General features: G+C 40.9%; 1 protein-coding gene and 1 pseudogene across 2 annotated transcripts in view; both read right to left on the reverse strand.

Moving 5' to 3' along the window:
• DBT (dihydrolipoamide branched chain transacylase E2) overlaps positions 1-25,754 on the reverse strand; it is a 44,368-nt gene extending 18,614 nt beyond the window's left edge. Inside the window, exons 1-5 of the mRNA XM_005678045.3 lie at positions 25,391-25,754; positions 18,797-18,920; positions 12,561-12,636; positions 11,009-11,190; positions 236-357 (exon numbers count right to left, since the gene is read on the reverse strand). Coding sequence (XP_005678102.2) covers positions 236-357; positions 11,009-11,190; positions 12,561-12,636; positions 18,797-18,920; positions 25,391-25,441 — 555 coding nt within the window. The 5' untranslated portion in view covers positions 25,442-25,754. The remainder of the gene's footprint in view (positions 1-235; positions 358-11,008; positions 11,191-12,560; positions 12,637-18,796; positions 18,921-25,390) is intronic.
• Positions 15,961-18,233, reverse strand: LOC108635580 (annotated as a pseudogene). The gene has a single exon (XR_001917842.1). The product of XR_001917842.1 is annotated as a heat shock factor protein 1 pseudogene (transcript).

The following is a 27,416-nucleotide window of genomic DNA, read 5'->3' on the forward strand; positions in this document are numbered from 1 at the left end:
CTTTCATTAGGATCTCAGAAAAAAAAAAAAAACAACAACCCACACTTCTCATTAATATGAATAAGTTCACAATTTTCTTCTCATTTCTCATAAGGACTAACCTTTTAGTAACTTGAGCTGTGTTTCCTTTAATCCCAACTTGAGCCAACTCATTATGGAATATCTGGGCACTTCTTCATAGATACACATGGAGACCTTCTATGTGATCTCACACTTAAATATTAAGAAAACTTACATTGTTTTCCATTGCAAGGCGACGAACTGCAGGAGTTGCCAGTGTTTTCTGGCCCTTTATCTCTTGGTGTGTGTGTTCATCATGGGACACAGCAGGGGTTTCAACAACATCTTCTTCTGAATCTGGAAACAAGATGTTATTACTGTTTAGTAGAAAATATTAAAACAAGCTTGTTGTTCAGTCCTTAAGTTGTGTCCGACCCTTTGCAAACCCATGGACTGTAGCACGCCAGCATGTCCTTCAGTATCTCCCTGAGTTTGCTCAAACTCATGTCTATCAAATCAGTGATGCTATTCAACATCTCATCCTCTGTTGCCCCCTTTTCCTCTTGTCCTCAATCTTTCCCAGCATCTGGGTCTTTTCCGATGAATCAGTTCTTCACATCAGGTAGCCAAAGTATTAGAGCTTCAGCTTCAGCATCAGTCCTTCCAATGAATATTCAGGACTGATTTCCTTTAGGATTGACTGGTTGGATCTCCTTGCAGTCCAAGGGACCCTCAAGAGTCTTCTCCAACACCACAGTTTAAAAGCATCAATTCTTGAGCACTCAGCCTTCTTTATGGTCCATCTCTCACATCCATACATGACTACTGGAAAAACCATGGCTTTGACTAGACAGACCTTTGTTGGCAAAGCGACATCTCTGCTTTTTAATACACTGACTAGGTTTGTCATTTTAGTTGCTCAGTCGTGCCCGACTCTTTGTGACCCCGTGGACTGCAGCCTACCAGGCTCCTCTGTCCATGAGATTTTCCAGGCAAGGATACTGGTGTGGGTTGCCATCCTTCTCCAGGGGATCTTCCCAACCCAGAGATCGAACCCAGGTCTCCTGCACTGCAGGCAGATTCTTTACCAACTGAGCTACAAGGGAAGCCCAGGTTTGTCATACCTTTTCTTATAAAGAGCAAGTGTCTTTTAATTTCATGGCTGCAGTCACCACCTGCAGTGATTTTGGAGCATAGTGCCTCATAATATATAAATAAATTCCATTTGAAGTATATAGGCAAAACCCATGATAGATGAGCTACTTCAGAATGGAAAAACACAACTTTAAAACAGAAAAACAAACAAGGGAACTAGAGTGAGTGAGAGGGGTGTACTAGTACCAGGTACTGTTTAATGACTATGATTATCTTCTATTCACATCACTTCTGTTAAAATTATGTAGCAGCTACAAGTTTAAAAATGAGTTTCTTTCATAAATTTTAAAACACATGTAAACATTTTCTTAATAAATTTCTCATATTCGTATATAGGTACACTATATATACATTTGTATATATACATACATATGTATATATGGCATGAATTAATAATCAAATGTGAGGTAAATTACATGAATCATGTAAAATCTGAGAATCTTAAATGCTTTTCTAAGATAATTTAGCATTTAAATTTTTTTCTCTGCTTTGAATGTAACGAAGAATGCTGTGGAAGTTTTCATGGCTAGTACCAATTTGGTAGTTTTGTTCTCTGCTAATACTAATTTGGTAGTTTGGAAAACTCAGCAGTGGCCACAGGACTGGAAAAGGTCCGTTTTCATTCCAATTCCAAAGAAAGGCAATGCAAAAGAATGCTCAAACTACCACACAATTGCACTCATCTCACATGCTAGTAAAGTAATACTCAAAATTCTCCAAGCCAGGCTTCAGCAATACGTGAACCATGAACTCCCTGATGTTCAAGCTGGTTTTAGAAAAGGCGGAGGAACCAGAGATCAAATTGCCAACATCCGCTGGATCATGGAAAAAGCAAGAGAGTTCCAGAAAAACATCTATTTCTGCTTTATTGACTATGCCAAAGCCTTTGACTGTGTGGATCACAATAAACTGTGGAAAATTCTGAAAGAGATGGGCATACCAGACCACCTGACCTGCCTCTTGAGAAACCTATATGCAGGTCAGGAAGCAACAGTTTGAACTGGACACGGAACAACAGACTGGTTCCAAATAGGAAAAGGAGTACGTCAAGGCTGTATACTGTCACCCTGCTTATTTAACTTATATGCAGAGTATATCATGAGAAACGCTGGACTGGAAGAAACACAAGCTGGAATCAAGATTGCCGGGAGAAATATCAATAACCTCAGATAGGCAGATGACACCACCCTTATGGCAGAAAGTGAAGAGGAACTAAAAAGCCTCTTGATGAAAGTGAAAGAGGAGAGTGAAAACGTTGGCTTAAAGCTCAACATTCAGAAAATGAAGATCATGGCATCCAGTCCCATCACTTCATGGGAAATAGATGGGGAAACAGTAGAAACAGTGTCAGACTTTGTTTTTTTGGGCTCCAAAATCACTGCAGATGGTGACTGCAGCCATTAAATTAAAAGACGCTTACTCCTTGGAAGAAAAGTTATGACCAACCTAGATAGTATATTCAAAAGCAGAGACATTACTTTGCTGACTAAAGTCCGTCTAGTCAAGGCTATGGTTTTTCCTGTGGTCACGTATGGATGTGAGAGTTGAACTGTGAAGAAGGCTGAGCGCCGAAGAATTGACGCGTTTGAACTGTGGTGTTGGAGAAGACTCTTGAGAGTCCCTTGGACTGCAAGGAGATCCAACCAGTCCATTCGAAGGAGATCAACCCTGGGATTTCTTTGGAAGGAATGATGCTAAAGCTGAAGCTCCAGTACTTTGGCCACCTCATGCGAAGAGTTGACTCATTGGAAAAGACCCTGATGCTGGGAGGAATTGGGGGCAGGAGAAGAAGGGGACGACCAAGGATGAGATGGCTGGATGGCATCACTGACTCGATGGATGTGAGTCTGAGTGAACTCCAGGAGATGGTGATGGACAGGGAGGCCTGGCGTGCTGCGATTCGTGGGGTCGCAAAAAGTCAGACACGACTGAGTGACTGAGCGACTGAACTGAACTGAACTGATTCTCTAACTCTAGAGTAGTGATATAAGAAAAATAATCTTGGGCTATTAGCATGCAGTTTTGCAATCAAAAAAGGTTTTGAGAACATTTAATTGTCAAGGTTGGATGCTAGAAAGTCAATACTGAGTACAGCAGAATCTCTGTGGGAATAAGGAAATTAGAGACAGCCTCTGAACACCAGCAGGCAACTGAGTTATCTTTGACATTCAATTCTAAGCAAATAAATTTCCACTGCTGCAACTGTGGAAAGACATTCTGTTCATTCACCCCCCTCACTAATCTATGAACTGGCCCACTGGAGCTCTCAAAGTTCCCCATATGGGTAAGGAAGAGAAAAGAGAAACAAACAAAAGCTTTGTATTGAACATGAAGGGTAGTAGAAAATGTGACTGCTGGAATTCAGGGCGTACTGCCCCAAAATATGCCACTCTGGTTGGTTTGAGCTGCATGCAACTGGAAAACATCAAATGCAAAGAGAGGTTAACTCTGAGCTCTCATTTACCTGAAGACATCCAAAAGGAACTCAACTGTCATAAGCTCCCTCCCCAGAAGAGAGTCTGACTTCCAGAGAAGATTGACTCTTACCACAGAAGAGACTAGAAATTCGTAACACAGACAGACAAACTTTTGTCACAGACTATCTTCAGTCAGTCAGTTCAGTCGCTCAGTTGTGTCCTACTCTTTGCAATCCCATGGACTGCAGCACGCCGGGCTTCCCTGTCCATCACCAACTCCCGGAGTTTACTCAAACTCATGTCCATCGAGTCAGTGATGCCATCCAACCACGATCAAACTATCACGTGAGTGAAAGCGAAGTCGCTCAGTCGTGCCCGACTCTTTGCGACCCCATGGACAGTGGCCTGCACCAAGCTCTGCCGTCCACGGGATTTTCCAGGCCAGAGTACTGGAGTGGGTTGCCATTTCCTTCTCCAGGGAATCTTCCCGATCCAGGGACCGAACCCAGGTCTCCCGCATTGTAGACAGACGCTTTACCGTCTGAGCCACCATACCTCCCACATATTCCACATAAAGAGCCCGTTTATCTTCCCTAAAAATGGTTTACTCTCCCTTAAAAGGCTTCCTTCCCTCCTACTCTTTTACTTTAACTCTAAAACACTGTATTGTCCTGGCAAACATCTTTAATACTATAAACTCTAAATGACACCTAACTTGTATTGTTACCTCACAATGTACAAGCAGACATGTTAGAATGTAGTGCCAGTATTCCAGGTGCAGAATGGAACTGATATTCCATCTCTGAAAACAATTTTCAGTGTAAGAAAGTGGTTTGGAACATGGGTTTTAGAATTAAACAGAGCTGGGGTCAAATCATGGGTTTTAGAATTAAACAGAGCTGGGGTCAAATCATAGCTCTACCAATTACCAGCCATGGGGCCATGGGCAACTTAAACCTCCATGTGTCTCAATGTTGCATGCATCTGTATGATTTACTGAGTTTATATATATATAGCACATAAGCACAGAAAAAGCATTCAATCAGTGATAGATGTTCATGTTAAAAGGTGAATGCAATATTATGGCAGACGTGAAGAAGTGAACTGAAGTTGCTCAGTTGTGTCCAACTCTTTGTGACCCCATGGACTGTAGCCTACCAGGCTCCTCAGTCCATGGAATTTTCTGGGTAAGAGTACTGGAGTGGGGTTGCCATTTCCATCTCCAAATGGCAGAACAGTACCAGTTTAACATAGTATTCTGCTACCTCTTCTGTCCCCCTCTCTCTTCCGCATGGTGGCAAGAAGCCTCAATTAAAGCTTATTAGGTACAGAAACTTGCCAATTGTTTGACGGACAAGCATTTTGGCAACTTAATCTTGTATATAGAGCTGCAGGAACAGAACACCTGAAACAGCTGCCAAGTAGCCTCAACATAAAACCCATGCACCTGCTTCAGAGAAAAGGCATTTAAACTCTCGGTTGGAGCCTATTTTCTTTTCTTGGCATACATGTCTTAACAAATTTGGTTACCTGTGTTCCCAGAAAGTTAGGAAGGATTATAATGGCCTGTCACAATGACAATGCTAAAAGATATGCTGAAAATCAAAAATCAGATGAAGAATTGTGTCTTTGTTTTTCCCAGAACAATGAATGTTTATTGACATATAGCTTTGCATAATCAAAAAAAAATGATTTTAGGTTATACTCAATATACTCACTTTGCTGCTGCTGTTAAGTTGCGTCAGTCGTGTCTGACTCTGTGTGACCCCATAGATGGCAGCCCACCAGGCTCCCTGTCCCTGGGATTGTCCAGGCAAGAACACTGGAGTGGGTTGCCATTTCCTTCTCCAATGCATAAAAGTGAAAAGTGAAAGTGAAGTCGCTCAGCCGTGTCCAACTCTTAGCAACCCCATGGACTGCAGCCTACCAGGCTCCTTCGTCCGTGGGATTTTCTAGGCAAGAGTACTGGAGTGGGTCGCCAGTGCTTTAAGAAAGAGCAAAATACGTAGGATTTTAAAAACTAAAACTAAGGAGTCCCATTAAATGAATTGTTTTGAAAAGTTTGTGTTCAAAAAGTTTTAGTTGTTTAGAGAAGTGACGAGTAATCTTACCTTTTAAAATAGAGGTTAGAGAAAGCCAAGTTAGCTATAAGGAGAACTCACAGCAATAGTCTAAAAATTGAGTTTAAAGTAGATGGCACACTGAGGCATGAATCAGCTTTGATATAATCTTGATAATATTAAGCAACTAAATCATCAATTTGTAATTGTAAAGAGTATATGCTTTTTAAATATCACAGATACAAGTTGGCATAAGTGAGTCTAGTGAGGTCTCTTTAAGTAGACGTCTGTCTACAGCCAAAGAACTCATAAATAGGACTTGGAGGTCACAGATATATTTTTCCTGATCAAAATTATCATGATACCCCAATCTTAAAAAGCAGGTTGAAACACCATGTTACAAACGACAATACCATAGAATATTATTTAAACAAGCATTATGACAGGACTTTGTGTCCAATATTACTACTAAGATTTCTACTCTTGATCCGTTGCACTCTAGATGTAATTATTTTCTACTTGTAAAATGAACAAAATATATCTTATACTCCTAAAAAACTTCTCATTAGGTAATTTTCTTACTCATAGTATAACTGGTTTTCTCGGCACTAAAACAGGGAATAATACAAACAAATTCAGTATTACTATAATTGTTTTTTTGACTGTGCTGGGTTCTAGCTGTGGCATGTGGGATCTAGTTCCCCAAACAGGGAGTAGACTTGGGCCCCCTGCATTGGGAGCATGCAGTCTTAGCTACTGGACCACCAGGGAATATCTTACTATAAATTCTTGTTTAAGACAAGGTACACGGAATATTTAGAAACCTTTTCCATTTCCAGAATTTAAAAAGAGGCATATATAAATTTATTAAAAAACAATCCACTATTCTATAGGCTTGCTTATTTGATATATAGGATTATGCTTTATAGTTATTCTTACAATAAAAGATTTAATACAAATTATAAAAATATAAATATAAAAGCAAAAAGGTACACACACAAAATAAAACTAGCATGCAAGACAATTATTCAGAATGCACTAAGAATAGCAAATGAAATAGTTAGCAATGATCATTTTTCTATGAGGAAAATTACCAGATAATTTTTACTCTCGCAATCTATCCAATCCCGTTGTTTTTACAAATAACACACTGTACATACAAAAAATATAAAATTTGTTGAGTGTTGAAATACATATATATCCATAACCATCACTGCAATCAAGACAATGGATGTATCTATCACCCCTCAGAGTTTCCTTATATTCCTTAATAATTCTTCCTTCCCAAACCTTCCCCCCTCCCTACTCTATCAGCAGGCAACCACCAATTGGTTTGCTGTCATTATAGATTAGTCTGGGTTTTCTAAAATTTTATTAATCTCCAAAATATATAAGCAACTCATGCAGCTCAATATAAAAAAACAACCCAATCAAGAAATGGGCAGAAGACCTAAACAGATATTTCTCCAGAGACATACAGATGGCCAACACACACATGTAAAGATGCTCAACATCACTCGTTATTAGAGAAAATACAAATCAAAGCTACAGTGAGATTTCACCTCGTACCGGTTAGAACAGCCATCATCAAAAAAATCTATAAACAATAAATGCTGGAGAGGATGTGGAGAAAAGAGAACCCCTCTTGCGTTGTTGGTGGGAATGTAAATTGATATAATCATTATGGAGAACAATATGGAGGTTTCTTATTAACTAAAATTAAAACTACCATATGACCCAGAAATCCCACTACTGGGCATATACCATAATTCAAAAAGACACATGTCTCCCAGCATTCATTGCAACACTATTTACAACAGCCTGGACATGGAAGCAGCCTAAATGTCTCTCAACAGATGAATGGATAAACAAGATATGGTACATGTATACAATGAAATAATATTGTTCAGTCATAAAAAGGATCAAGCTTGGGTAATTCATAGTGATGTGGATGAACCTAGAGTTTGTCATATGGAGTGAATACGTCAGAAAGAGAAAACTAAATACCATATGCTAATGCATATATATGGAATCTAGAAAAATGGTACTGATGAACCTATTTGCAGGGCAGGAATCTAGGTGCAGATGTAGAGAACAGACTTGTGGACACAGAGGAGGAAGGAGAAGGACGGAAGAATCAAGAAGCTATCATCGATATATGTATACACCATCTTGTGTAACACAGCTAGCCAGTGCAAAGCTACTATATAGCACAAGGAACTCAGCTTGGTAATCTCTGATGATGACCTAAAGGGGAAGGATGGGGGTGGAGGGATGGGAGGGAGGGGATATATGTCCACATATAGCTAATTTACTTCATGGTACAGCAGAAACTAACACAACATTGTAAAGCAATTATACTCCAATTAAAAACTAAATTAATGTACATAGAATCATATAGCATGTTCTCTTTATTTCTGGTTTCTCTGACTTAGAATAATTTTTCAAGATTCATCCACATCATACTGGAAATTAATTTCTTTAAAAAAGTTATTTAGAAAAAACATACCCCTTGCCTGAAAAAGTTTTTGATTTTATAATTTGCTATATCAAGACTTACTAAGTTGGATTTCACTGGGGATACCAAAAGAAACTTTAAAAATAAAAGCAAACAATAACCACCCCCCCCTCAAATCCCAATTGCTCACTTGTTCATACATAGTCAGCCCTGGGAATCCACAGGCTCTGGATTCATGGATTCAACCAAATGTTGACTGAAAATACATAGAAAAAAAATTCCAGACGGTTCCAAAGAGCAAATCTGAATTTGCTGAATGCCAGCAACTATTTACATAGTATTTACACTGTATTAGGTATTACAAGTAATCTAGAGATGATTTAAAATATAGGCTATATGCAAATACTACATCATTTCATATAAGGGAGATAGGCATCTGCAGATTTTGGTATCTGTTTGTGTGTGTATGTGTCCTGAACCAATCCTTTGCAAATACCAAGAGACTACTATAATCTGCTTTTGTGGATGGCAGAGATAGATACCTAACCTGGTCTACAGCACCTGATTGGTTATTCTAACTTACTGACATCCACAGTAATGTTTAGCATCTTTGCTTGTTTCAGTTTATGTCAAGAATATAATTCTTTCCTTTCAAGGTCTTAACTGAATGATTAAAAAAAAAACTATATTATCCTGTTGATGCATCAAAATAATTCTGTACTTATTTCAGGTAATTAAAAAAAAATTATTTGCTTATTTCTGGCTGTGTTGGGTCTTCGCTGCTATGCAGTTTTCTCTAGTTGCAGCAGCCGGGAGCCACTCTCTAGCTGCGGTGTGTGGGTTTCTCAGTGTAGTGGCTTCTCTTGTCGCTGAGCACAGGCTCAACAGTTGTGGTGCATGAGGCTAGTTGCTCCGCAGCACGTGGCATCTTTCCAGATCAGGGACTGAACCTGTGCCTCCTGGATTGGCAGGTGGATTCTTTACCGCTGAGACAACAGGGGAGCCCCTATTTCAGGTAATTTTTAAAGATAAAAGTCTTTCTCGTTTTTAATATTCCTAAATCATGCCTTTCAATAGAAATCTGAAATCAAGACAATAGGAAACACCCCTAGTACCCAGATGATGGTCTCTTATTCATTGCACATTAAAAGAACAAGAGCTCCTGAAGGAAGAGATGATTCCGGGTCTAGGCAGGAAAAGTACAAGATGATGCCAAAAGCAAGGAAGTTTTTGAAAATTAACACGGTCGTGTTAAAAGAACACAAAGCAAGCACCTTGAAATGGTCATCACTGTTAATAATTAGAAATCAAATAGATAATAAGAAAGCTTCAAGAAGTTTTGGAGGTAACATGTTATAGTGGAAAACATTCTGGACAAAAACTCAGGACATCTGAGTTCTAAGTTTGGCTTTATGATTTCCATGGGCAAATCACCCAACGATGAATAAGAATAAATAAAATATTAAGCATGAAACATAAACTGTGAGTGTGCCTGTGACATTAGTTACATTATTGTACAGACTGAAGGACTAAGAGTCAGCCAACCACTGTGGTTCAGACTCCTTCTAAACTTTCCAACTTCACTATACTGAAAGGTCTTCATCTCAGCACTTCCAGAGAGATTGCTGGCTTAGGTTTGCCTCACAGAATTATGGTCCCCCCACCCCTCCTCCACGTCAAAGCTTCCTAGATGACATAACCTTGGTATATCACACCGATGCCAAATGGAACTTCTGATGTAAAGGGTCAGCTATTTGCTACCATAGGGACAGCACACGGCTTTAATTTTCCTATAATGTTCTCCTAATGAATTCCCTCTTATCAGAACACCTAATGATTATAAGTTCCATGCTGCTGCTGCTTCTGAATGCTAGTTTCTTTGCTTCCCACTCTGGTTTTCCCTCTTTTCTACTTCTCTTTAAAAATTTGGCTTTCATAACTACCACTAATGAGAATGTGTTTTGGTTTTCTTATCAGTGGCAAACAGAGCAATCCCATCATGTGAGATTTAATCTTTGTACATTCCAATTTTTATTAGCGATGAGTGTTCAAAGCTTGAATCTTTCATTCCCAAGACAGTTTGTTGCTTCTTTGAACGTAAGGTTTCCAGAAGGCAGGCCTCCAGATAAATAAAGTATTACTATACATGTTTTTATATATAGTAATATTGATGCTTGCTCCTTAAAAGGAAAACTATGACAAATCTAGACAGTGTATTGAAAAGCAGAGACATTACTTTGCCAACAAAGGTCTGGATAGTCAAAGCTATGGTTTTTCCAGTAGTCATGTATGGATGTGAGTTGGACCATAAAGAAGGCTGAGCGCCAAAGAATTTATGCTTTTGAATTGTGGTGCTGGAGAAGACTCTTGAGAGTCCCCTGCACTGCAAGGAGATCAAACCAGTCAATCCTAAAGGAAATCAACTCTGAATATTCATTGGAAGGACTGATGCTGAAGCTGAAACTCCGAATACTTTGGCCACCTGATACCAAGAACCAACTCATTTGAAAAGACCCTGATGCTGGGAAAGATTGAAGGCAAAAGGAGAAGGAGGTGGCAGAGGATAAGATGGTTAGATAGCATCACTGACTCAATGGACATGAATCTGAGCAAACTCCAGGAGATGGTGAAAGACAAGGAAGCCAGGCGTGCTGCGTCCACGGGGCTGCAAAGAGTTGACACAACTTAGCTACTGAACAACAGCAACAGATACATGTTTTTAACATGGTGACTGGTCAAAAGATAATCATGTATCACAGAATACCTTTCTATTTTCCTCATCTCGGTTCTAAACCCACAAATCAAATCCTGTAAGTTATTCAAAGGAAACATCACTTTCAACTGGTACCCAACGACAAAAGAACACCATTAATCAATTTGGCAAGATAGATGAACATATACATATATATATACAGTACCTTTTAAAGCTTCCGTTTCTATGTCTACTAATGGCTTTCCCACATAGGCAGTATCATCTAGATTATAATACAGTTTTTTAATGACTCCATCATAACGACTAGTGATAGTAACAGAAGCTTTATCACTTTGAACTTCACAGATGCTATCAAACTGAGACACTGTATCTCCTTCTTTTACATACCTAAAAGAAAAAGTCATAAGACACTTTTACATGAACCATAGTACAGATCATCTGAAACAATAAAAATGCTACACTAAATTAGATGAGTATCCATGGAGCCCAGTATTGAGGCCCAATATGTTTCAGATGTTTCAGAAGAGACTACAATGGCTTTCAGAGGTTCTTTGATGCTTCTTCAAGGAGTATAAATTTTTAAAAAACAATGAAATATTCATAATTTATAATCCAAAAATTTAATTAATGTATCAAGTTTTTCTGCCTCATCCATTTCTTAGATGAAATATGTAAAATGTATTTTAAAAGTGTTATTTTCTTTTGTTGTGTCCGCCTTCATCACATTTTAAGGGATACCTATTATCTCTAGAATTAAATTTTAAAAACTGATGTCCTCAATATACATCTGCTATACTTTTATAAATTGTAGTTTGAGTTCTTTGTCTTTATCTCTAACATGACTAATGAATTTCAGAGTCAGCCTCTTCTGACCTGAGATCCATCACTCTTTCCTTGATCCCACAATGCCACAGAGACACAATTGCAAGGTACATTTCTGTGATTATGGTTCTCTCCTAACCTACAGAGCAATTATAATGAAAACTACAAGGAAAGAATGTTTAGGTGTCTAAACGAGATTCTTAAAAGGATCTTTAACAGTATAAAATTGTGGGAGAGAATCTATTGACTCACCTTAACTGCTAGTTCTCAAAACCTTTGAAAATTAGTTCAGTACTTGGAGGTGTTTCTGTTTTTCCAGCAAAGGAAAGAAAGAAAAGGGGTAGAAGGATGCCTAAGTAGAGGTCTTTTTAATTTTTGTTTCAAGCCTCTTTCTTTTTCACTTTTTTTTAAAACCTTTGAAACAGTATTCTTTGATTCATGTCTTTTGTTTTAATATTTTAACCTGTTCTAAAAATATAGGCAAACTCTCAGGTAATGGTGAGTCAAATGTACTTGCATTCTTGCTGAAATCATTTTTAATAAACACAGCTTAGACTACATAATGATTTTAAAACAGTTTGGAAAGAAGCTCTAAGTTCATTCATTAAAAACTTTTCAAAACACATGGTCATATCAACTTAGCATCTTTTAGAAACTAATTTATCTTTTTTTAGCTGAAGTGAAGACTGGGCAGTGAAAAAAAAAAATTTAAAAAGAGCAAAAAACAAACCTTTATAAATTACACTGAATAAAATGCCCTGATGTATAATGAACTGTGCCACCAGTATATTGTCAACATAAACTAGATTTACCTTAAAGCTTAAAAAATATATATTTTACGTTATAAAGAAAGGTGCTTCAATTTAAATAGATTCCTATTTATTTGTACTCAAATTACTTTTATACTTACTTAAAAACATTTCAGAATAACTTACCATTCTTTAACAGTTACTTCTCTAATCCCTTCTCCAATGTCTGAGAGTTTGAACTGAACAATCTGTCCCCGGAGAGCTTCAAAAACAAGTAAGAAACGATGATCATTAAATACACAGTGTATTGCTAACAGATAGATGCTTTAACATCTAAAATTAGAAAATATTCTCAAGCAGAGGCAGAAACTATTCTATTTCATAGATTCAAAACAGCATTTTATAATGTTTAAAAGCATAACCATCGTTCATACCCATCAAAGATTTGTATAAATTACTCAGTGACAAAGACCTGTTGATACTGCCACAGAACTATCATTTTCTGATTTCCAAAATAATGTTGTTTTACAAGAGTAGAGAAGGCCCTTCCAACCAATGAGATTTTGCACTAATAGCAATGAATAAAAAATAGAACTGGATGTTGTACAAAGGGAGATTCAGCTGGATCTCCTTGCTTTATGTTACGAAACTATAATAAACATTAATGACCTGCTCTTAAAATCTCTTGTCTTCATACAACTCTTCTCATTCCCAGTGCCTAAAGATCAGGCATATCCATATTAGAAGACTTGGAAAATTCTTAATCTGCCCAAATAATGTCCTGCCAGCTTATTAAATTTTAGTTTTCTATGTCATCTTTCCATTCTTTTTAAACTCCTTTTTGAAGATGCCAATGATACTTTATGGTAACTATTCCCCAGGACAGACACTATTTCTGGTCAACAGAAAGTATGTATGGATCCTCTCGCTTTTCTAAATTAATGAATAGCTCTGAAGTGGCTGAAGAATGCTCCTCTCTTTTTTTCTTTGTTCAGCCACTCAATCATATCCACCTCTTTGGGACCCCATGGACTGCAGCATGCCAGGTTTCCCTATCCTTCACTATCTTCTGGAATTCGCTCAAACTCATATCTATTGAGTTGGTGATGCCATCCAACCATCTCGTCCTCTTCTCCTGCCCTCAATCTTTCCCAGCATCAGGGTCCCTTCCAATGATTAGAATACAATTAAACAAAATTGCTTATAAAACACATGTTAAGGTAGGAAACTTTTCTTTAAGAAATATGAGATTAGTACTTAAGAAACACAAAATATATTTTGATAAGAATGGTCTTTTGTTTCCACTCCAGTAAGTTGTGTTCTCATAGCCTGCTGCTCATAGTATAAATGCAAACCCTTTTGAAAAACAGTTTTGGCACTAAGTATCAAAAACCTTAAGAAAAACCCCCAAAACTCTGTATCTTTGATTCCATAAGTAATTTTACTTTTATTTTCCCCTGAAGAAATAGAGAGGTACACAAAGATTTCTGTTCAGGAATAGTTATCATGGAGTTACAATAAAGAACTGGAAACTAACTGAAGTAACCAAAAAATGACAAGTAACTGCACCATGGCACCTCTACAGAAAGCAATATTATGTAAGGAACAGCGTGAGCAAGGGCATGGAAATACGATAATGTACAGCATGGTCAGGGAACGACAAACACTTATGTACAGCTGATGACAGGATATGTGGCAAGAAATCAACCCAGGCTTAAGACTTTGTGTGCCATGAGGAGGTGAGGCGTTTGGAATTTATCCTAGAGGTAATCAGGAAAGTGAAAACCCAAGTTGCTCAGTCGTGTCCGACTCTTTGCGATCCCATGGACTATACAGTCCATGGAATTCTCCAGGCCACAATACTGGAGTAGGTAGCCTTTCCCTTCTTCAGGGGATCTTCCCAAACCAGGGATTGAACCCAGGTCTCCTGCATTGCAGGCGGATTCTTTACCAGCTGAGCCACAAGCGAAGCCCAAGAATACTGGAGTGGGTAGCCTATCCCTTCTCCAAAGGATCTTTCCAACCCAGGAATCGAACCAGGGTCTCCTGCGCTGCAGGCAGATTCTTTACCAACTGAGCTATCAGGAAAGCCCAGGTAATCAGGAATCAGTGGTAAATAAATATGGTCTTTAATTCTTTTGAAGCTGTCCCCCAAAATGGTAAAGTTTACTTTATAGTGACTATAGTGAAGTCGCTCAGTCGTGTCTGACTCTTTGTGACCCCATGGACTGTAGCCTACCAGACTCCTCTGTCCATGGGATTTTCCAGGCAATAGTCCTGGAGAGGATTGCCATTTCCTTCTCCAGGGGATCTTCCCAACCCAGGGATCGAACCTGGGTCTCCCGCATTGTAGACAGACGCTTTACCATCTGAGCCACCAGGGAAGAAGTGGTAAAGTAAACTTTAAATCTATGGTGGCCCATGACTTGTTCTGACCAATAGAATATAGCAGAAGTAAAGTGTGAGTTCTGAAATTACAAGCCTCCCTATGACCTCTCAGACTCCCCCTTCTTCCTCCTGGAATTTGTCTTGAAATCCCCATATAAGGAAGCTGTTCTAGGTTACTGGAGGATGAGAGATGCTAAGTGGAGAAGAGAAAAGAGATGCCCCAGCCAAAACACAGCACCAATTGTCAGACATATGAATAAGACCACCTTGGACCTTCTAACCCAGAAGACCTTGTAGCTGAATCTAGTCACACTAGTGAGCCGAGGTGAAACCAGCAGAGGAACTGCGCACCCAACCAACCCCCAAAGTGCTAAGGAACAATTAATCACTGTTCCTGTAAGCCACTAAGTTGTGGGGAAGGTTATTATTTAGCAATAATTAGCTGACAGGGAGTCCCATCTACAATTTCACATCTGTAACTTTGTATCTATAATTTCAGAGAAAAATATCTCTGGCAGGGCTGTGATAGAAAAGGTTGGGAAGGAGTGCAGAGAAAACAGGAGGTTATTGTAGATAAGAAATTGAAGTATAGAACTTAACATATTTATATATTTTCAAAGCTGTCTGAAAAGGAGAAGACAGGTTTGAAAAATATATAAGCTAGAATATTACTAGATCTTGGTAGTCAACTCGATGTGAGACAAGAATCAGGATGACTCCAGGTTTCTAGCTTAACTGTTTACTGAGTTAGGGAATAATAGGAAGAGGATATATCCTAAGTATGTACAGCAATGCCCTTGGCACATAGTAGATGATCAAACAGTTATCTGTGTTGAATGGCTGTACTCTTACAATACAAAGTTGTATAATACTATGATTACTCTGTTTCCAGATGATCAAACAGATAAATTAAGTAACTTGCTTATGGTCACACAGCTAGCACCTGGCAGACCAAAGAATCCAAAGCCTCGGTCCCTTCACTGTTCACCCAAAACTATCACAACATTGTTAATTGGCTATATTCCCCAATACAAAATGTTTTTGGTGTTAAAAATAAATTAAATTAAAAATAAATAAATAAATAAACCCAAAGCTTGTAAGTGTTTAGAGACTAGAGCAAGAAGTTGGAGTTTCTGTTTGAATTGCCTTTATTTTCTCTGAGAAGAGAAAAGATCAACTTTTAAAAATAAAAATCCTTTTTTTTTTTTTTTTCGTTGTTTATAAATCTCTGCCTGGCTCATCGGTCTGTTCGTCCATGTATATATCTGTATATCTCTATGGAAGGGGAAAGGGGGACTCGTGTAAAAATCCAAAATACAATTCTATGAACACCTGCGTCCTGGTCAGTCTGAGTGTGGCCATGAAGCCCAGGCGAGCTGTGGCTCACAGGGCTAGGCCCTCGGTGCTGGCCGGGGTCCACGACCCCCCGCCGGCCAGCGGACCAGGCTCCCCGACAACCAGGCCCGCCCAAGGCTGGCTCTCCTCCTGGGGCTTCTAGGAGACAGTGGGGTCCTTGGCTTTGGGGGGCTCTGAGCCTGTCAGCAGGGAGATGGTGGGGTCATCCGAGTAGTCGTCTCCCTCGGAGAAGTAGGAGCCCTCCCCGAGCTCGAAGAGCACCGGCAGGTCGCTGCTCCCCACGTCCACGGAGCCTGGGTCCAGCAGCAGCAGGGGCTGGGCGGTGTAGTGCACCAGCTGCTTCCCTGAGTCTGGGCTGCTTTTCTCTGCCTCCAGAGGTCTGGGGGGCTCCTGGGGAGAGAGGAGCTCCTGGATGCTGGCCAGGCTGCTGTCCAGGTCCGGCAGGCTCATGTCGGGAACCGTCACCGAGGGGCTGAACAGATCCAGCAGGGTGCTGGTGTCCACGCTGAAGCCATGGGTTGTCAGCATGGTCTGCAGGTTGTCCAGGTTGGAGTCCATGGCGTCCAAGTGGTCACTGAGCTCGGTCTTGTCCAGGCAGGCGACGCTGAGGCACTTCTCGGGAGCTGAAGCCGGCAGGGGCGAGGCGGGGCGGCCCCCAGTGTCCGCGAGGGGTGTGGTGGAGGCGGCGGGCGTGGGCTCGCTCTCCCGGAGGATGGAGTCAATGAGGGTGGTCGGGGACAGAGGCGTCTCCACCATGGCGGACGGTCGGCTGGGGCTGGCACCCTCTGCCCGGGGGCTCTGTGGTGGGCTTGGGGGCTCCTCCTTGACGCGAACCAGGGGACTGCTGGACAGGGGCCTCTCATCTACACTCCTGCCTGCAGAGGCCACGGGGCTGCCGGGGGCCAGTTCAGTGATGTCAGAGATGATGGGTCCGGAGCTGGCGACAGCGTCTGGGGTGTAGAGGCTGGATCCGCTGTAGGCTGGGGAAGCGGCCGGGTAGGAGCCTGGGCCGTGGATGTGCTCCAGCGAGTACTGCCAGCCGTACTTGGGCATGGGGTGCGCGGGGCTGCCGTCGTTCAGCATCAGGGGGATCTTTCTCTTCACCCCTAGGATCCGGTTTGACTGCACCAGCGAGATGAGGAACTGGATGAGCTTGTTGACGACTTTCTGTTGCTGGGCGTGCTTCTGCCGCAGGCTGGCCACCTCTCGCCACAGCGCCTCGTTCTCATGCTTCATGGCCAGCAGCTTGGAGTCCATGCTCTCCTGCTTCCCCTTCATCAGCTGCACGTCGGTCAGCAGCTTGGTAATGCTGTCCTGGCGAATCTTTATGTCCTCGCTCCGCAGAGTGGACACACTGGTCACTTTCCTCTTGATGTTCTCGAGGAGCTGCTCCTGGCCTCGCAGGAAGCACGGGTGCTGGAACTCGGTGTCGTCCCTCTCTGGCTTGACCAGGCCACCCTGCTCGATGTGGACCACCTTCTGGAAGCCATACATGTTGAGCTGCCGCACGAAGCTAGCCATGTTGCTGTGCTTGAAGTACTTGGGCAGCACCTCCTTGGCAAACTGGCCCTGGTCCAGCACGTGGAAGCTGTTTCCGCTCGGGCTCCAGCAGATGAGCGCGTCCGTGTCCGGGTCGCTCACGAGGGTCCACAGCTTGGTGAGGAAGGCCGGGACGTTGCTGGGCCCCGCCGCGCCCGGGCCCACGGGCAGATCCATACCGGGCGAGACGGGAGAGGAGGAGGTAGCAACCGCAAAGAGAGGCCGAGGGACGGGCTAGCGCAGCCGCCGCGCCTGCTGCCTGGGCCGCGCTGCCGCCGCCCGCTGCGCACACACGGCCCCGGGGCCTGGCATGGCCGCCGCCATCTTGCGACGGGCCAAAAATCTTTTTCTTAATGGTGAAGATATGGTTTACATACTTTCGGGTGTTGTGGATGATGACATACACAAGGAATAGGAGGACTAATTTATCTCAGGGGTCAGGTTCAGCTGAAATCCCCTTTTTACCCCCATCACCAGCACAGACTAAGGCACCAAGTTTCTGTCAAAGGCTTAATGATGGAACAAAGGTCTAGGCTCACCAGGGTTCTAAATAGAACCCTGAATAGAATAGCAGGAAAAAAATGTTGGTTTTTTTCCCCCTTTTGCCATATCTAATACTTAAAGTCTCAAGTTCTTTGCAAGAGTAGAAAAAGTTGAGGAAAGGTAATTAAGTGGTGGAAGCCAGAGAACTTTCTCTTGACGAGCACCTCACATTGCTTTCATCACGCTATCTTAACATGACAGACTGAGTGCCTCATAGAACAAAAGTAATAATACAGTGAGTAGGACACAGTCCACTAAATCAACAACTCAAGTCATATCAGTGCTGACTACTGCATTTAGGTTAAGTCATATGATAAAGAACAGAGGACCCAAGAGAACACTTAGATGTTAGACACAGAGAACGCATTCACAGCATTATAGAGGCCCAGTATTAAGGGAAAGTATGTGAAAGGGGAAGGGGAGGTGGGGGTGCCAAAACACAAGAGAAAAGAAAATGAGAATTGGATAGATGTGTGGAGAGCAAGGAGGGCCAGACTAAAAGTAAAAGGTCAACTCTTTTACTGTGGTAAGTCTTCAATCACTCAATAAATATACAAAACATTATTTTGTATAGGCTACTTTGAGATCATACTTACCAGCAGTTGTTTTTAGCCACTGATGTGGATGACTGTACTTGAATGGAGGATAACCAAAGAAACACACATATTTTGGCTTCAAAACATGAACATTACCACATGTTTGAAAGTAGCGGACACAAATCTAGAGATGAGAAAACAAAAAATTAAGAACTTAAAAAAAAAAGAGCTTTGAGAAATTATTTTAATGGCTTGTCTCTAAATATAAACTGAATTTCAAGTTTATTCTAAAAGTAGAACAATCATTATCACAGTGCAAACAATATGAAATACTCTAGGCCCAAATCAGAATACTTGGCATCAGTGATGAGTTCAGAAGTTATTTCTGGTCAAGAAACCAAAGGAATTCAAACCCTAGCACACAGAATATGTTGTTGCTTGTTTATTTAGTAAAATTATATCCTTAGAGTCTGATTTGCCCATATGCTTATTATCCTTGACTAAAATTCCCTATGAAAGTAAAAAAATTTTAAGTGTATTCTATATAAACACATCAGTGTAAGTATATTTGAGTCATTAAAGACTTCCTGAAATAAAAAGTGACTGCTACTATTTACAACAGCCAAGACATGGAAGCAACCTAAATGTCCATCAACACATCAATGGATAAAGATGTGGTACATATATGTAATGGAATATTACTCAGCCATTAAAAAGAAGGAAATAATGCCACCTGCAGCAACACGGGTGGACCTACAGGCTGTCATAATGAGTGAAGTCCGTCAGGCAGAGAAAGACAAATATTGTATGATACCACTTATCTGCAGAATCTAAAAAAAAAAAAAAAAAGATACAAATGTACCTATTTACAGAACAGAAACAGATTCCCAGACTTAGAAAATGAACTTATGGTTAACAGGGGGAGGGGTCAGCGGGGATAGGGACAGATGGGTTCTAGGATTGACATGCACACACTGCTAAACTTAAAATTAATAACCAACAAGGACCTACGGTATAGCACAGAAGACTCTGCTCAATATTAATGTAATAACCTAAATGGGAAAAGAATTTGAAAAATATATAACTGATTCACTTTGCCATACACCTAAAACTAACACAACATTGTTAATCAACTATACTCCAACATAAAATAAAAAAGTTAAAAGTGACTGCTAGCATTTAAATACACTGAAAAACATATGTGGTATTGTACCCAAAGGTTTTCTTATTGTAATTCATAGATTAATTATTTTATATAAAATCTTAGTATAATACAATGTTACAGAAAAAAATTAAAGTAGGGCTGAATGTATTTCATTTGTAAATCATATATATATTTGATATATATAATCTAAGTGTGTAAAAGGTACAATTTTTTTTTGAAAGTTAACATTTCAATGATATGAAATGTTATGGCAACACACTATTCCAAGAATATTCCAGTATTCTTGCCCAGGAAATCCCTGATTAACTACATCACACTTTTTATTTATTTATTTATTTATTTATTATATATTTTAATTTTAATTTTTACTTTATTTTATAATAGTGTATTGTATACATTGTGTATACAATAAAAAGTGTGCATACATCACACTTTAAAAAATTTTATACAATTTAAAAATATTACGGTCTGTTTAAAATTATTACAAAGTTTTGGCTATATTCCCCATTTTGTACAATACATCCTTGAGCCCATCTTATATCTTCCATACCCCTACCCTACCTTGCCCTCCCTCCCAATGGAAACCACTAGCTTGCTCTCTGTATCTTCAAGTCTGCTTCTTTTTTTGTCCTATTCACTAGTTTATTGTATTTTTTAGATTCTACACATCAGTTCAGTTCAGTCACTCAGTCGTGTCTGATTCCTTGCAACTCCATGAATTGCAGCACGCCAGGCCTCCCTGTTCATCACCAACTCCCAGAGTTCAGTCAAACTCATGTCGGTCATGCCATCCAGCCATCTCATCCTCTGTCGCCCCCTTCTCCTCCTGCCCCCAATCCCTCCCAGCATCAAAGTCTTTTCCAATGAGTCAACTCTTTGCATGAGGTGGCCAAAGTACTGGAGTTTCAGCTTCAGCATCATTCCTTCCAAAGAATACCCAGGACTGATCTCCTTTAGAATGGACTGGTTGGATCTCCTGCATCCAAGGGACTCCCAAGAGTCTTCTCCAACACCACAATTCAAAAGCATCAATTCTTCATCACTCAGCTTTCTTCACAGTCCATCCATATATGACCACAGGAAAAACCATAGCCGTGACTAGACGGACCTTTGTTGGCAAAGTAATGTCTCTGCTTTTTAATATGCTGTCTACGTTGGTTATAACTTTCCTTCCAAGGAGTAAGCGTCTTTTAATTTCATGGCTACAATCACCATCTGCAGTGATTTTGGAGCCCAAAAAATATACATAAAATCTACACATAAGAAATATCATATAGACCTTTTTTTCTCTGACTTATTTCACTTAGCATAATGCTTTTCAAGTCCATCTACGTTGTTGCAAATGGCAAAATTTTCCTTCTTTTCTATAGTTGAGTTGTATCTCGTGTCTTCTTGAACTATTCATCTGTGGACAGACACTTAGGTTGCTTCCATATCTTAGAAATTATAAACAATGTTGCTATGAACATTACAGTATATGTACCTTTTCAAATTAGTGTTTTGTTTTTTCAGATATGTACCCAGGAGTGGCACTGCTGGGTAATATGGTAGTTCTATTGTTAGTTTTTTGCCAAACCTCCCTACACAGTGGCTGCACCAATTTACATTCGCCCCAACAGTGTATGAGGGTTCCCTTTTCTCCACATCCTTGCCAACATTTGTTTTTTGTATTCTTTTTGATGATAGCCATTTTGACAGGTGTGAGGTGATATGATATCCCCATGTGGTTTTACTTTGCATCTCCCTGATGATTAGCAATGTTGAGCGTCTTTTCATGTGCCTGTTGACCATCTGCATTTCTTCTTTGGAAATATGTCTATTCAATTTTGCCCATTTTTTAATGCTGAGTAATATGATATGGCTTGATCAAATTTATCAAAGGCAGCAATGGAAGGATCTCAAGGACCAAATTGTTGATGATTGGAAACGTCAGGTCAAGGAGTTTGAACTCATAAATTATGGGTTATTGTAAGTATGTATGTGTATATGTGTTTATTAGATTATAACAGTAAAGCCTGGAGGGGCTTCTCCATTGGCTCAGTGGTACAGAATCCACCTGCCGGTGTAGGAAATGTGGGTTTGATCCCTGGGCTGGAAAGATCCTCTGGAGAAGGAAATGGCAACCCACTCCAGTATTCTTGTCTGGGAAATCCCATGGACAGAGGAGCCTGAGCTGTATTCCATGGGGTTGTAAAAGAGTCTTAGTGACTAAACAATACTAACAACAATGCCTGAAGAGAAAGGACAAAGTTAAGAAACTATTATTGTATTTGAGTCATGAAATCACAGGCTCTTGGCTGAGAGGATGACTGGAAAAAGAAAGAAAGCAACATAAATGCAAAATGATTACTAGCAATTGGATGTCTATAAGCACAGTAGTGAAGCTGCTGACTAAAAGGATAAAAAGGAAGGGAGAAGGAGAAAAAAAATTTTCAAGTAGGAAAGACTTTTTTTCTACAAACAACACAGCAAAAAATAAAAAGTAATGAAAAGAGGATTTTTAGCAGACTCTCATAATAAGGAAATAAATTAGTAGTAATTTGTCAGGCAGTCATTGAGCACATTGTAAAGACAGGATTATTCTGCACTCATGAATTCAAAGCTAAATAAGAAATAGAATAGTCTCTGAATTCAAATTGTTTACACTTTACTGCAGGAAGACAGACAAAATAGATAAATTCAGGATGATAGGGTAAGTAATCAAGAGTCAAGTGCATGATGCCACAGGAAAGTACAAACATAATATAATAAGGCTTTCTTAATAACTTACTGTAGGTGATAAGATCTCTTGCTGTTTATGATTTTTTTAAACAACACATGGAAAAAAACAGACTTTTTTACTAAGCAGTTCAACAAAGGTTCATTGAGTACATACTATGTGCCAAGCACTTAGGATCAGAGAACAAAATTGCTGTGATTCCTTCCCTTATGGAATGTGTAGCCCATACTGTGAAAGATAATAACAGGACTACTGGTGATTACAATAGTGTCATAATGGGAGAAGGGAAGAAGTAGTGTTAAGAAAACACAAAGGAGAAAACTTACTTGGAGAAAGTGAAGTAAGACCTAAGGGATGAGTAGGAGTCAGCCAAGGGGTAAAATGTGTTGCAGAGAAGGCTATAGGGAAGTAAGGCAAGAGTCTTTGAAACAGAGGAAATACATGTGCAAAGGTCTAGAGGACAGAGAAGAAGGGAGAACAGTGTGCTTAATTAACTGAAATTGTTCAATATTCTTCTAGCATAGCTTAGTGTGAGCTAAGGGTGACGTTTCAAGAGTGGGTTTAGGTGGGTTTTAGTAAGGAATGAAGCCTGGAGAGATTGGAAAGATTCAGATCATAAATAGCTTCACAGTCACTTGAATTCTGAATATTTTGCTGAGAGCACTTTTAAGCAAAGAAATGACACTCTCAAATTTATGTCCTACTTTATAAAATGACTCTGGCCATGCTATGGAGAACAGGTTGGAGAAGTACAACATTAGAGGTAGAAAGTCCAACTGAGGAAGGTCCAGGATATCTGCAGCTGGTGACAGGGTGTAGAACAATGACTAGATATTTGAGCGACTTCTAGGCTAGAAGAAACAGGTTTGAGGGTTTAGTTCTAGAGCCTAGAGTCTGATGTATCTTGGAGGCATTATAGCAATCATTGTGAAACAGCTAAAGGTTAGCCCTTCCAAACTCTCTTGGGCTAGCAGTGGCCAAGTTACATCACTAACCAATGAATCTGGCTGGTACCACCCCTCCCTCCTTCCTGCCCTGAATACAAAGTTGTAGAGCCCTGATAATGATGAGCCACTTAATCAATCCCAGCTGCCACCTAACTTTCATATGCTTTGTATACACAGATAATTTCCCATTTACTGGCTGGGTTTATTACCTACAGATGAAAAATACCTAAAATACACGAAATTTGGAGATTTTCAGGGCAGTAAGATATATGGGTCTGCAGTAGAGCTGGCTGGAAGACTGGGGTATCATCAGCATATAAATGGCAACTAAAATTCAAAGCGGATGAGGTAACCCAGAAAGTGCAAGAAGTACACAGATGGCCAAAGTCACAATCCTGAGAAACACCAGTGATTAAAAGTTGATCAGGGAAAGCGGAGAAGATTGGGATGAAGTGTTCAGAGACATAGGAAGAATACTGGGAAGCTGGTGTCACAGAAGCCAAGGATGAAGAACTTTCAAAAGAATATCTAGTGAGGTGCTGCAGAGAACTTATTTCTCCTGGTTACCTCCTTTTTGTGTCTGTGCTCAATCACATCCAGCCCTTTGCAACAACATGGACTGTAGCTCGCCAGGCTTCTCTGTCCGTGGGATTCTCCAGGCAAGAGTACTGGAGTGGGGTGCCATCTCCTCCTCCAGGGGATCTTCACCACCCAGGGATGGAACGTTCAAAGTCTCTTGCATTGGCAGGAGGATTTTTTTTAAACACGGTGCCACCTGGGAAACCTTATCTCCTAATTAGTTGTCACAAATCTCAAATTATATACTCTCCATTGGGAAACTAGTTGACCACCCCCCCAAGACTCCTTCTATGTGTTCCTGTAGTTCTATGTACTTGCGCCACCTTTTCACGCAGTGCTGTCATTGTTTGTCTAATGTCTCTCTCTCCTCTATGCCCCAACACAAATCTGTAATTAAACTCCGAGAGGGCAGAGATCAGTGTCTTTCTTGTACAGATTTCCATCCCCAAGTCCTGGTACCTGGTATAGTCAGGCTTTTGAAAGGTTTTTGTAAGATCAGGGATCAAACGCTGTAGGAAAATCCGGAACAGGGGACCCAGGAAGAAAAACAAAAACAAAAACTCTATGCAAATAGGATGAAACACTACGATCACTGGGATGTTAACTGTTTGGTGCTAAAAGGGGAGAAATGAAGGGGAAATGTTGGTGGGTCGTAGCTCTGGTGATTTAAAGTGGATGAGGTAACCCAGGAAGTGCAAGAAGTACACTTGGAAAGATACTGGTGCAAATGTGGGAGACAAGTCTAAGTCCAAAGAAGGAAACGAGCCTCCCAGATGCTCGGAGGCAAGGGCCAATGGTGTTACGCTTTTCTTGCCCAGTCTCTCCCTCTAGATTATAAATTCCTCGAGGAGAGGGGTCAGTTCTGAAACAAAGTGGTGCTCAATAAATGTTTGACGAATATAGTATATTTCAATATCCCCAGTGCCAAACACAATGCCCGGTACCCAGATGGTGTTCAGTGAAAAGCTATTGGGCGAAAGACCAGCTGGGCTTTGGGGTACAGATGAAGCGGGAGGGAGAATGAGTCACGATAGATGGGCGCCTTGGTATATAGATCGAGAGAGTGGGTTTCCAGACAGGCTGGTCCGCCACCGTCGCTGCCCTTCGTTTTGCATACATCCCTCCACCTCTCCATCACGCAAGCCCTGTACGCGAGGCACTCGGAGGAAAAACCAAATCATCTCTCCCAGGCAACTCCAAATAAACCACTCCGTCCCGACCCCTGATGGGCCCAACCTGCTTACCAGCTGCCCCGCAGTCCTGCTCCCGGTCCTCAGCACACGCGCTGCAGCCATCTTACTCCGGAAATGACAACTGCTCCGAGGTTGGAGGAGTTGCCTCCGCTGGGCACAGACTGGAGGCGGGGAGGCGCGCCCCCACCTGACAGCCAACCAGGCAGCGGGGCGAGGCTGAGATAACCCCCAGGGGTGGGTGGAGGGCCCTGCTGAGGGGGAAGGGAGCGAAGTGGGGAGCGGGCCATCCCAGATTTAATTTCAGGGACAAAGTTGGGTGGGGCACTGCTGTGCAAGTACTTATGCGCCAACAACGATCATCTTTTCAGCCCAAGTAATGGGGGAGATAGAGTGTGTTAAGGAAACATAAAGGAGAGGCACTACCTGCAGAAATTTAGGTTGAACTAAGATCGGAAGAGTTAAGTAGGAAACAAACAAACCTTCCTTCAACTCGCATTGAAACCGCTTGATTACACAAAACCGGACATTTCTATACATGCAAGACTGTAGAAGAAAGTGTCAGTCGCTCAGTCGTGCCCGACTCTGCGATCCCATGGACTGCAGCCCGCCAGGCTCCTCTGTCTATGGGATTTTCCAGGCAAGGACGCTGGAGTGGTTTGCCATTTCCTTTTCCAGGGGATCTTCCCGACCCAGGATAGAATACAGGTCTCCTGCACTGCAGGCAGGCTCTTTACCGACTGAGCTACCGGGGAAGCTAATTGAATCAAGTCTATACTAGAATACTTCCTAATAACTGGCATTTTTCTTACTGGCCTTGAGCTCTTGGTTACCAAAAGTGGCTTTTTTTTCTTTTAATGGAAAATGAACAAGGTTATTATATCGAAGATAAACGTCATCAACATTATCTTTCCTTCTTAGGGAATTTGTCAGATATAGCTGCCCAGCATATGCAATATATGTCACAGGCATACTACCTTGAATTATTTGCCTCTGGTAGAAATGTCAAATTGAGCTCAGTGGAAACAGTAAAGACAAGATCAGAGCTTTAATGGTCAATCCTCTTCACAGAAACTAGGAAATCAGTTTCTAGAAATGTCCAGGATGATATTTGTCTTTTCTCCCTGTTACATGGGAAAGAAAATCTGTACAGATGTTTACAGCATTACAGAGAAAAAGGCAGCAGAGAAAAAACCACAACAAAGACAAAATCATAAATCTCAACACTGAAGATTAGTGGCTGTAAAACAAAATCTCAGGTACTTCAAAATTCCCTGTCTATATTACTCAAACTCACACTTTCAATTTTGCCTTATGTGCCTTTCAGTACAGTTCTTACACACACACACACCTGTAAGCAATAAATCTAAATCATTACCTTTATTAGAAAGTCTGGGATAGTCAAAGAACTTTGATTTTTTGATTTAGCTTTTCCCCTAATAAAACTAAAGAGCCTCTTGATGAAAATGAAAGAGGAGAGTGAAAAAGTTGGCTTAAAACTCAATATTCAGAAAACTAAGATCATGGCATCTGGTCCCATCACTTCATGGCAAATAGATGGGGAAACAATGGAAACAATGAGAGACTATTCTTCAGTTCAGTTCAGTCGCTCAGTCGTGTCCAATGTTTTGGAACTCCAAGGACTGCAGTACCCCAGGGTTCCCTGTCCATCACCAACTCCCGGAGCTTACTCAAACTTGTGTCCATTGAGTCGGTGATGCCATCCAACCATACTTCCTATAAGGTGGCCAAAGTACTGGAGTTTCAGCTTCATCATCAGTCCTTCCAATGAATATTCAGGACTTATCTCCTTCAGAATGGACTGGTTGGATCTCCTTGCAGTCCAAGGGACTCTCAAGAGTCTTCTCCAACACCACAGTTCAAAAGCATCAATTCTTCAGCACTCAGCTTTCTTTATGGTCTAATTCTCACACCCATACATGGCCACTGGAAAAACCATACCTTTGACTAGACGGATCTTTGTTGGCAAAATAATGTCTCTGCTTTTAAAAATGCTGTCTAGGTTGGTCATAGCTTTTCTTCCAAGGACCAAGTGACTTTATTTGGGGGGGTCCAAAAT

Source organism: Capra hircus, chromosome 3, assembly GCF_001704415.2.
Source record: "Capra hircus breed San Clemente chromosome 3, ASM170441v1, whole genome shotgun sequence".
Lineage (NCBI taxonomy): Eukaryota > Metazoa > Chordata > Mammalia > Artiodactyla > Bovidae > Capra > Capra hircus.